This window comes from Polyodon spathula, chromosome 53 (genome assembly GCF_017654505.1).
Source record: "Polyodon spathula isolate WHYD16114869_AA chromosome 53, ASM1765450v1, whole genome shotgun sequence".
Classification (NCBI taxonomy): Eukaryota; Metazoa; Chordata; class Actinopteri; order Acipenseriformes; family Polyodontidae; genus Polyodon; species Polyodon spathula.
In genome coordinates this window covers 1,652,522-1,664,784 of record NC_054586.1, presented here as the reverse complement: position 1 = coordinate 1,664,784, position 12,263 = coordinate 1,652,522, and the positions used below count along the sequence as shown (strand labels likewise).

Sequence of the window (12,263 nt, the reverse complement as noted above, 5' to 3'; positions counted from 1 at the left end):
CCAACACTCTCAAAAGTAAAAGTTCTGGTCGGAACATTTTCGAGTTCCTGGAGTCGAAACTATGAAGGAACCTTCTTCAAAAGTGCTTTGAAGAACCATTTTATCAAACACTTACTGAGAAAAAAAAACTGACCAAGAGCCCTACTAGAAACACCCCTGCTATAGAACCCTGTGTCTTTACCTGGGAGCTGTCACAGATGCCTTCATCTTTAATACAGTATGGGGAGAGCTTGACTAATGTGCTTTTAGGAGAGACCACACCAGCGGCCCGTACAATTTGATAGAAAACAACTTTCTACAACATTACCAAATCTTTTGTGTATCGCCTCTAATGACCAGTTAGCAAGGAAATTGTGAATTTGTTGGTTGTTTTTATTGTTTCAAAAAGAATTGTTTAACGGGAAGAAGTGCTTTGTGTATCTTATAAAGTTGTCAAACATCTGAAATCCAACCTGAGAGAAATCAAAAATTTGAATAGTAGTTGTAAATGTCCAAGTATTTAACTTAAATGTTGTTTTCTATATTTTTTTTAGGCAGAAAGAAAACCAGTTTAAAACACACAAATAAAGAAACCAAAAAAATATCTCCCCTCCATTTGAAACTTACCAGCAGAACTCATGGCTGAGGTAAGTCCCACAGCTTTTTATCATCAAAAATATATTCATAAAAATGTGTTGCCATTAACCCCTGCCCCTGTAAACATTTAATGACTCTGCTTTTCTTTGTGATAAAAGCAGATTCCCCAAGCATCTGTCACCCCTGTGGATTCTAAAGTGTCTATGTAAGTATTACAGGCAGGCCACACTACTGAAAATGCATGGAGCAGTACTTATTTGTAGTAATGTTCTTTCTCTATAACACTGCAATTTAAATAGTGCAAAGTGCCCGACATGTGAACACTTCAAGGCATGGGTTCTTAAACTATGAGCCGCGACCCAAAGTGGGTTCCAAACACCTTTTTGGTGGGTTGGAGTGTGCGGGAAATATGCAGTTTTAACGGGGCCTAGAGGGCGTGAACCTGCGTTTCCCCAGAAAACTCACCCAGTGTGCGCGCTGCCACCACTAATCAGAGTGCACGAGAATATTATAAGTTACTGCTGTACAGCGATCTAGGGTTTAATGAAGATTGTGTTTTCAAACAAAAGCGTTAACAAACTGAGGCGACATTTGGAAAAGCATTCACAATATGACGGAATATCTTGAGTTTTATAAGATTCGAGTGGCCAACTTCAGAAAGCAGTGCATCGATAGTGGAAAAGTAAAGTAAGTCAGTCAAATGTCAAGTAAGTAAGTCAAATGTCATTGTACTATTTTATTTTCTTTAAAATGTTGTGATGGAGTTTGAAACATAGCGCCAGATTAAAACAAAACCCTGTCCCGCTAATAGCAAGCTGCAGCCCTGTACTCAGTGGCGGTTTTAGATTTTGTCACATGCTGCTTTCTTCCATTCATAAATATAATCTCTATCAAATACAGGTTTCTAGTTTGCTATTAGCGGCTGGGTCAGAATTATACAGACCTATAATATTTAGACTTCTATTGTATTATGTGTACTCATAAATGTTTATGATCACAATATTTAACTACATTTGTTTTTCCAGTGTCATTGAAACATGGTACTTGCAATGATATCACTAGACTACATAAAGTAAATAAAATAACAAACAATCTTAGCTATTGCATTCCAGTTCATTACACTGTGACATTACATTTGAAAACGCAAGCTGTGTAAAGTCTTATTTTTGTTTTACAGAAGGAGAAATAAGGCAAAGGTCAAAGAAGAGATAGAAACAAGGAACAGACTGATAAAAAGTGGAATTAATTTTATCATGGAGTTCAGTAAACTAATTAATTCTAGTCAGAAGGAACTTATGGCTGAGGTATGTCCAGACACTTTTAAATGTTTTTTATTTTTAGTTTACCTTTATTTTACTAGGAAGTCACATTGAGATAAACACCTCTTTCACAAATGAGACCCAGCCCAGAAAAGCAGCAGCAATACAATAAAACAACAACACACAATACAAAACAACTGTAGAGTACATTAAAACACAGGCAAGTCATACTCAGAACAGCAAAGAAATCGTTAAAAGTCAAAACTGATGGACTATTTAAAACACACACAACTCTTAGTCAGAAGATCATGCAGTTTACTCTTAGCTTGGACTACCCAGCTAGCCATAGAGCGTTGTGGGAATATTGCACTTCTGCTTTGGCAACAGAACAAAATAACAAAGTGGTAACGCAAATCTGTAGACTCCAGGGGGAGTTCTGAGAACATTGTAAAATAACGTTTAATGACATTCTAACAACCACATGGTCAACCACATTGAAACAATGTTGAACTTCAGTTGCAATACAGAGCAATACAACATAGTGACAATGCAAATCTATAGACCCCAGGGGAAGTTCTGAAAACATTGGACAATAATGATGGAAAATTACATTTAAAGCACTACATTACCCTCTTATCACCCTTATATCAGCTATTGTATTAATAATCGATAAAGGGGAACTAAAGGTGTTTTTGTGTGTGTGTTATGTGTTCCTATGTGTTGCTCTAGCTGTTTAAGTAAGGTGTGTGTATTGTGTTAATTATTTTTACCACTTTTTTTACATTTTTAAATGTTAGTTCAGTTTCCAAGATGGAGTCTAATACCCTTCAGGAGAATTTCAGGACTACATTTCCCATCATCCTCCCTTTCAGGTATGTATGATGGGGATGATAGGGAAATGTAGTTCCTGAAATACTCCTGAAGGGTACCTGAGACGCCATCAGTTTCCTACTATTATAACAGCTTTGACGGTTCTGAATACAGGTTAGTTTGAATGAGAAAAAAACAAACTTGTCATTGAGCAATCTTTAGTTATCAGAAGCATAATCAACAAGTACAGAGAAACATGTGGAATTGACAAGCCCAGGACTGGAAGACCCAAAAAGCTGTCTGACAAGGATGAGCAATACTTCAAGATAATATACTAACGGATGGAGGCCACTTTTCTGTTGTTAGTCGTCTCACATACTGTCTTCGATTCGATCCAGATAACTGCACCTTAGACCATTGTTCCACAGTCCAGTTTCTGTGTCCTTGTGCAGATTTGAGCCTTTTAGTCTCTGTCCCTTTGTTAACAGAGGTTTTCTTACTGCAACACATCCTTCAAGTCCTGATTTCACAAGTGACCTTTGCACTGTTGATGGATGGACGACAACACCTGAGCCTTCTGCCAGTTCTGTTGTCAATTCAACACTTGTCTTCTTTCTGTTCCTTAAGGATATTGTGTAAGGTATAAACCATGACGGGCCACGCGGTTCCCATGATATGTACCACAACTGGGCCTTTAACCACCCCAGAAGTGGTATATATCATCAGAACCGCACGGCCCGAAGTGGTTTATACCGCTTATACCACGACTACCTGTCATTTGTGGGAAGAAAAATAATTAACATACATTTAAATTAAGACAAAACCAGAAACATTTATTGTGTATACATCCGCAGTGTAATATAGACCCACATTTAACTTAATTTAATTCATTATTCGCTTATTAAAAATAAATTGCACATGTTCGTTTATTGTGAATTTCTGCATCGAAAGTGCCATCTCACTAGAAACTAGAGGAATGAGCACAAGCTGTGACGATGGGCTGAGTTTCAAATGACACTAAGGAAGTAAGGGGAGCAGCTGCGATGGTGACTGAAGCCGGATCTTGTAGTGAGTTTGTGAACTTGTGGTATGCGAGTGTCACAAAGACGGCCGGAGTGGGGGACGTCCGACCAGAAACAGGAAAATAAACAAAGAGAAAGGTGGAGTTTGGTGGAGCTGAGCGAATGCTTTGGCTCAGCATTTAATGAGTGAACAGAACAGACAGAAACACAAGGACACAGCACATTCGCCAAAACAAAAGAGATAAACAAAACGGACTATCGCTAAACAAAACATGGTGAGCTTCTTTAACGATTATTATTTTATTATTTATTCTCATTACCTCTGTCTCCAATCCCTTTCTCCACTCACCAAACACACAACCCCAAGTGAGTGAAAACATACAGCTTTTATGTAGCTGTACCGAGACTCGACCTCTAATCAGTCATTCAATTGGAGTCGCGTTACAACTGTATGTGAATTAATAAAGTGCAATTCCCCGTGCTCACATATTATTACTTTTTACTTAAGAACATAAGAACATAAGAAAGTTTACAAACGAGAGGAGGCCATTCGGCCCATCTTGCTCGTTTGGTTGTTAGTAGCTTATTGATCCCAAAATCTCATCAAGCAGCTTCTTGAAGGATCCCAGGGTGTCAGCTTCAACAACATTACTGGGGAGTTGATTCCAGACCCTCACAATTCTCTGTGTAAAAAAGTGTCTCCTATTTTCTGTTCTGAATGCCCCTTTTTCTAAACTCCATTTGTGGCCCCTGGTCCTTGTTTCTTTTTTCAGGCTGAAAAAGTCCCTTGGGTTGACACTGTCAATACCTTTTAGAATTTTGAATGCTTGTATTAGGTCGCCACGTAGTCTTCTTTGTTCAAGACTGAACAGATTCAATTCTTTTAGCCTGTCTGCATATGACATGCCTTTTAAGCCCGGAATAATTCTGGTCGCTCTTCTTTGCACTCTTTCTAGAGCAGCAATATCTTTTTTATAGCGAGGTGACCAGAACTGAACACAATATTCAAGATGAGGTCTTACAAGTGCATTGTACAGTTTTAACATTACTTCCCTTGATTTAAATTCAACACTTTTCACAATGTATCCGAGCATCTTGTTAGCCTTTTTTATAGCTTCCCCACATTGTCTAGATGAAGACATTTCTGAGTCAACAAAAACTCCTAGGTCTTTTTCATAGATTCCTTCTCCAATTTCAATATCTCCCATATGATATTTATAATGTACATTTTTATTTCATTATAAATATCATATGGACTTGCACGTGAAGTGCTGTGCAATCCTTGTGCCTAAATACAAATATACATTTTAAACGCTCGTGTTACACAGACCCGTTTATATCCCGTGTACCAATGACTATACACCAACATTTAACACACCTCATGCAACATATAACAGAAAATACACACAGGGGCGGGCACTTCGTCACATATAACCCCCCCCCCCCCCCCCCCCCCCCCCCCCCCCCGCCCCCGCCTCAATGGCCACCTCCCCCCTTAAAATCCCAAAAGTCTCGCTCAAAGTCCTGGGCCAAGAACAGGGACTTTAAGGTGTTGATGGGCGGCAATGTTGCCAGTAGCCAGGCTGCTACTGGCCATGCTGTCAGCAGTGCTGACAGTGGGGCGAATCTCTCCTCCCGCTGTACCACTGGCAGAGGAATTGCTGCCAATGGTGCGGCTGTCAGCAGACATGCTGACAGCTCCCAGACTGACTCCTTCAGCTGGGGCAAGTCCAGCATTGGAAAAGCTGCTGGGGTTGGAGGTCTCCAGACCTCCCCCAAGATGTCCGGCAGCGAAACTGCTGCGGGGAAAGGTGGTCTCCTGACCCCCCCCCCTTTTTCATAGCCGGCAGCTCCCTCTGGTGGAGCTCCGGCCACACTGACCCCTGCAGCCAAGCAGAGCCGAACGCAACCCCTGGCGAAGCAGTTCCAGCGACCCCAGGCGATGCGGAGCGAAGGGCAACCCCAGGCGATGCCAGGCAGGCATCCTTGGACGAAGCGTGGCAGGCATCCTTGGGCGAAGTGAGGCAGGGAGTCAGAACAAGCTGGGGTGCGGGTGTTGGCTCTCTTCTCGGCCACTGCTACCGGGCGTTTCTTCCCTGTGCTTCCATCAGCAGCCTATGCAAGGGCTGCTGAGGACCGCCAGCATCTAGTCCTGGTCCTGGTCCTTCTGGTGAAGGGAGAGGCAGCTCCTGCTCCTCTCCCCCTGATGGAGAGGGAGGCAGAGGCAGCTCTAGCTCCTCTCCTCGTGATGGTGGGGGAAGTGATACCAGCAGGCATTCACTCTCTGCTGGTGGGGGAAGTGATACCAGCAGGTATTCATCCTCCGCTGGTGGGGGAAGTGATACCAGCAGGCATTCACCCTCTGCTGGTGGACAGGGACCCAGCAGGCATTCACCCTCTGCCGGTGGAGGTGGCGGAGGCAGAGGCAGCTCCTGCTGCTCTGCGCCTGCCAGTGGAGGTGGCGGAGGCATGTAGTCTCCTGGCGGTGGAGGTGGGAGCAGCGTGTAGTCTACCCTTGTTACAGGGGACTGGTGCGGCTCTGGAGACAGTGGTGGGACCTCTCCCTCTAATGCTGGAGACGGCAACAACGGCTCCTCTCCCTCTGGCGCTGGAGTTGGCTCCTCGAGTTGGCTCCTCTCCCTCTGGCTTTGGAGGCGACACCAGCAGGCATTCTTCCCCTGCTGGTGGAGACTTGGGCGGTGGACACTCTGCCTTCCTCTTCCCCTTTCCCCTTCTCTGCCTCCTCCTCACCTTCCTCTCCTTGGCCTCCAGGTCGCTCTGGCTCCGGCTGCTGGCGTGGAAACTGCCCCCCTTCTGTATCCGGGAGAGGGCAGTCAGCCACTCCATGCCCGTAGCACTTGCACAGGAGGCACCATCCCCCCTGGCTCTCCCAAGCCTCCACAAATGCGTCCAGGTCCTCGTCCCGAATTTCCCTGGATGCAGTCATCTCAAACCAGAGCACCTGCTCTGGCTGCTGTGGAGGATGCTGCTTCCTCTGGCCACTTTGTCCCATTTTTTTTTTTTTTCACACAAAAAACCTCTCCTGGTCTGATGCTTGGAGGCGCTGTTAAATCCCACTTCTGACACACACTGTCACAGAGACAGCCAAAGCGGGCGGAGTCAGAACCAGGAGGGATTGAAATACACAACAGACAGGATGAAATGAAACGATGAAGACGCCTGCTGGCGCCGGTTTATTACAAAATAAAAGGTTTAAACAAACAGAAAACAGGACAAGGCACTCTACGCAAAAATAAAAGAGACAAACAAAAACGGACTAGACTTAACAAAACGGTGTACGGACAGACACACTGACAAACACGGTGAGTTTCTAAATAAACAAGTATCGTGCTGGTCCCACCAGCACGCAATAGCAATTGTTGTAAATAGTTTATCCTCCTCTCTCTCCCGTTCTCCACTCACCGAACACCCAACCGCGAGTCTGTGAAAACGTGCATCTATGTATACTGTTGTGCTGGGATTCAATTACTAATTAATTATTCACTTGAATCCCAGCATGTGAATTAATTATGTGCAACCTCGTACTCACATTTTAACTATTTTAAATGTACGTGATGTACAATCCCGTGCCTAAATACAAATATACATTTTAAACACTCGTGTTACAGACCTGTTTATATCCTGTGTACCAATGACTATACACCAACATTTAACAAACCACACGCAACATAACAGATAATACACACAGGGGCGGGTACTTCGTCACAGCGAGGCACACATATTCTAGTAAGTTTTCATCCTTTTGGATCTCATTATGTTTTTGTTAGTTGTCGGACTCCCTCGCATCCAAGTCATGCCAGATTAAGTTAACGATGGAGCCACACTTTCCACACCAGTCAGACTGTGGTGTCAGGGGACAGTGCCTCAGTCTCCTGCAGATGCTTAAAATCCAGGCTGGTAATTCGGCGGGTCGTGTCTGGCCTTGTGTTTACCTGCTTTTCTAAGAGTTTTCCTGACTGACAAGAATACATTATAGCTGGTTTTAAACTCGCTGTCAGCAGAGATGTTAAAACTTCTACTGTTAAAATATGTATTTATTCCAGCTCAGCGTTATTAACCTGGAGACTGAATACTGGTGCCCAGGTGAACTTCTTGCACTGGCATAAAATTCCTTTAATATTGTTCAGATTTCTTGGACATATTTCCATAAAATGAATATCCATATTTTTTTATTTAAGTACACTAACCAGCCTATGCTGTAGTTTTTTGGGTGTTTTTTTTAATCTTTGTTTCTTCTATTTCATTTAGTTGTTCCTCATCCACTGCTATGTGTCTACTCTTGCTGGTGCACATACTAATATATATATATATATATATATATATATATATATATATATATATATATATATATATATTATATAATTTCAGATGACTGCTGTTTTCACTCAGAAAGTTGCTGTTGTACCAACTAGTTAATAGTTAAAATAGTTAATATGTTAATACTAAAATAGTTAATATGTGAAATGCCACTCATTTTTGCTGTGGTTTTGTAACTAATAATAATTAAAATGGCAGTTTGTCATGGCTCATTAGTATGCAAGCTGTGCTATACACTATATATATGCACTGTCATGTGATGCTGTTTAACCAGTCAGAGGTTGTTATTTTTCCAAGCCGTGTTATAACTTCAAGTATTGCGCATCCTTGTTAAACAGATTTTTGAGTCTTCCAGTCCTATGCAAAAGTATCTGTCTTGTTTGAGTTAGCAGGGTTTGGTTTGGTTTTGTCCAACTGACATTTCTTCTTGGAATCAGGTGCTTCATTGCATATTCTTCCTGGGTCATATTTACAAAAATCCTGTTAGACCGGAGGACTTCTTCATCGGTGAAAACATGGATCTGTTCAAGAAGCACTTCCCCAGGGTGTTCCAGCAGTATAACAGCCATCTGCCCACCCGCACCCCCTTTTCCATCTTGCTTGATCTGGTCAGTTTTCAACTCAAAGGACACATCATAAAAAAATAGATGAAAATGGATCACTTTACAATTTAAACAAACAAACAAAAATCTCAAAATTTACAGTGTCTTAATAATGCGCTTGTTTCCCTTTTATGTTTCACACTTTTCATGACAACAATTAGCCATTTGGTTAAGAGATCATTTACACCTCTACTTTTCCTTTTATAACAGCAGCTTATTTAAAAGAAAATGATAATCCTTTTCCACTACTTTTCTAGAGATAGATTTGAGCCCCGGACCCCAGTGCTGAATCATCTTTAGTCGTATATTAATACAAGCACGACAACACTACCTTTGTTTTTTTTGTTTTTCTTTGACAGGTTTCAAAGAATGAGGGTTCTACAAACAGTGAGGCTATACTGAACCATCTGTCCCAAATTAATACAAATTTGCAGGATGGTAACCAAGCTCACAACGACTACACTCTCGCAGCCACGGTCATTACTGAGTGCTACTCAAACAGACAGGGGTGTTTCTACGGCGCGTCCCTGTCTTGCAGTGGTAAAGTAGAGATTAAGATCATGATTGCCCTCTCATGCATCCAGACCTGGAACGACGCTGTAGCACACGCAGTCTGGAATGCAGAAAAAAAAGGTTACATCAAATTTCCACCAAAAGTGAATTGCACAGCCTATAAAATAAATCCTGAATCAGACTTCTACGACAGTATACCCCCATGTAGTAACTGTAACACAATCTTCAAAGACGTCACATTCAAGCCACCTTTTTCTAGTGAAAAACACAGTGAGAGGTTTGCTTTTGGAAATTGTGCTGAAACGGAGTCTCTGAGCCACCTCCTTGATGCAGACAAAAACGTCAGGATTGAAACTATAGCTTATATAGATACAGAAGAGGTCATTGTCGACAGAGCCAGCATCAGAAAAGAAGCAAAGGAGAAAGCCAAAAAACTGCTGGGAGCAAGAAATTTTAAGATCACGGATGACAAATTTAATTTCTTCCAGGCACAATGAATGGGCTGCCCCTTTTTAACCCTTACTGCATAATAACAATTAGTTAGTTAGTGTACAAATAATGGAGAGTTACAAGGTGTAATTAACAACAGATCATCAAACTCTAAATATCAATGCTTACCACTTTATTTCCTTGTTAGCATTAAGACCCTGTAGTGTTTGTTTGTTTTCTCGCATTCTGGAGCTCAAATTTAAAGATTAAAAAATACAAATGTATTCTATCATGACTTTAGCGACCACTTGGGGCTTTTCAACTAATTCTCCATCTACTCGGATGACGAACTTCGGGATTGCATTTATAAAGCACCCCAGCAAACAGAGATATGAGTTAGTGGTTCCTTCGCACTTGCTGTGTGCGAATTTAGGATGCCCTCAAATTTAATATGCACCTTTATTTCTCTCATTTTGAGAAAAAAAAATAATAATCACAAAGCTATCGTAGCAGCCTACTGTACAGTTACAAACGAAAGTATTACCGGTACACGATAAAGTATTTGCATATACCCGTAAGCAATTAAAATCAATGCATTTTAATAACAACAGAACCGTGTCTTTTGTAATTGTGGGATAATGATTAACTATGCACTTACAGGAAGTTTTGTTGACTGATCAGATCTCCTTATGAATTATCTTTGTGCTCCATTTAGTGACAGTATGTTCTCCACACACAGAACCTCGTACCATCTGCCTGCCTGCTTTTCAAACCCGATCTCACGCCCTGTAAACGTGGGGATTGGTTTGATTCTCCCTGGCTGTTGTTCTGGCTCTCACAGGGCAATTTTTATAAGATAATATATGAAGTAAGTAGTTTGTTATTTTAGTAGCTTAGGAAGTGCTATGCTTAAAGAAATATTAATTGAAATAATAAAATGTGTTGTTTGTTTCTTCCCAGCTTCAGATTAATTTTGCTAAGTGTTACTAACTTGCATAAACTCTGTAAACAAAATATCATTATATTAAATGTTTGGAAAACATGGAGAACTGCCCGCCTGTTGAAATATAGGAAATAATGGAAGAGAGGTTTTTAACATTAGTTAAAATCGTTAAAAAGTACTAAAATAATATTAGAAGTTTCAGGCAACTTTATGGCTTCCAAGCATTTACAGCACACAAGTACGGTTTCAGACTCATGAAAATCATATGACCATTTAGTTTCACATCATTATATACTTGAAAAACATGCATATTGAATACAGCTGAAATTTGATTGGCTTGTGGCAGCCGTGTTTTATGTCGCAACATGCCAAAAGCAACAATGATAAAGGGTGTTACTAATTTTATGATTCACAACAATTGGTCAAACTGTGTCTGAGAACGAGACATTGGTGCATTTTTGAAAAACGCATTATGGCCGCCAAATCGCGACCCATCGCCCTCATTTTCACAGTCACAACATTCCAAAAGCCTCGAACATCTTGAAATATAAGAATATTCAGCAACAAAAAATATTTGTTAAAAGTTCAAAGTCACAAGTGTCAGGAAATGGGACGTTAAAGTTGCATGCCTAAGCATCGCACCATGAGATGATATGACATCATACATGACATCAGCAATGACTAATGCTCCACAAGACTGCCCAGAAGGACATTACCTAGGTGTGTTTATTGGTACGCAGAATAGCGTGCAGTCAGCTGTTCTTAGGAACTCAAATGATAATAACAAGACAAAGCGGCACAGTTTGGTCCTCATTCTCCATGATACTGTGCTAGAAAAAATTCCTTTTACTGAGTGAGATACTGTGACAGGCTTGCGAGTGGATAGAGTCCCAGAGACAGACTGCAGTTCCAAAAAATATATACTTTTATTATAAATAAACACAAAAATAAATGTGCACAAGGGCAAAATAAAAGATATTTAAACACAAATAAAGCAAAACTCACAAAAATAATGGTTTCCAGGCTGGGCAATGCCTTCACTGGACCAACCACCAACCTGCTTCCTCAGCTCCCTCCACAAATGGGAAGCAGAGGCCTCTTTTTAAGTCAGGTGGCTGGGCGCTGATTGATCGTTAATTAAGCTAATCAACTAATCAACCACAGCTACCTGAACATAATAAACCCAGGCAGGTAGGGGAAATTAACCCCATCCCTGCCAATTTCTAAAGGGCAGAGCTGTGCTCTGCTACAGATACATATTCAAATGCATTTGGTAAACCAATGGTCTTGGAGAGATATGTGGCAATGCCAGATTGCATAGTGGCAAGTGTGCCAACTTTTGCATTAGAAGTAACAGCAGTAATTATGCAACACCGATATCACGTCTATAGACAACAGTGCAAAGAGTGACCTGAGTGACAGCGAGCACAGTGAAAGGGTTCTAGTTTTGTGTATGATTGGACCTATATTGGCACGCAAGCCAAGAAGCGTCATAGCTACAGTCCAGCACAGAGAATTTTTTTTCTTCCAGTGTAATGTCCATCTGGGCAGTCTTGGAGAGCATTTGTTATGTGATTAGTTTGTCAACATTCATGTTACATTTAATTACAAACACAAAAGACATATTCCTCTAGACAAATAGATTTGACCTCTGACCTAAGCAAAGACACCTTTATGTTGTCTTTTTTTTAACATATACTAATATTCAGGTATTATAAAAAAAATCAAAAATGCACTTCAGGTTCTGTGACTAAACTGTAAACTAAAGGTC

At 41.1% G+C, this 12,263-nt stretch overlaps 1 protein-coding gene across 3 annotated transcripts; it reads left to right on the top strand.

The window, feature by feature from the left end:
* The first annotated feature begins 490 nt into the window (after positions 1–490).
* Positions 491–11,451, top strand: LOC121307095. 3 transcript variants are annotated; one of them, XM_041239214.1, is made up of 5 exons: positions 493–626; positions 738–781; positions 1,754–1,880; positions 8,443–8,613; positions 8,967–11,451. In XM_041239214.1, exons 1-5 carry the CDS (start codon positions 618–620, stop codon positions 9,615–9,617), a joined length of 1,002 nt encoding a protein of 333 aa, XP_041095148.1. In that variant the 5' UTR covers positions 493–617; the 3' UTR covers positions 9,618–11,451. The 3 variants fall into 3 exon arrangements, with proteins under 3 accessions (XP_041095149.1, XP_041095148.1, XP_041095146.1); XM_041239212.1 differs by having other exon boundaries at positions 735–781; XM_041239215.1 differs by lacking the exon at positions 8,443–8,613 and having other exon boundaries at positions 491–626; positions 735–781.
* The last annotated feature ends 812 nt before the right edge of the window (positions 11,452–12,263 follow it).

What these genes read in the sequence shown, in the direction of transcription:
- LOC121307095 (XM_041239212.1), top strand. An exon ending in GTGGATTCTAAAGTGTCTAT is followed by an intron (nt 782 to 1,753) that starts GTAAGTATTACA and finishes TTTGTTTTACAG; the next exon opens with AAGGAGAAATAAGGCAAAGG. An exon ending in TTTCCATCTTGCTTGATCTG is followed by an intron (nt 8,614 to 8,966) that starts GTCAGTTTTCAA and finishes TTTCTTTGACAG; the next exon opens with GTTTCAAAGAATGAGGGTTC.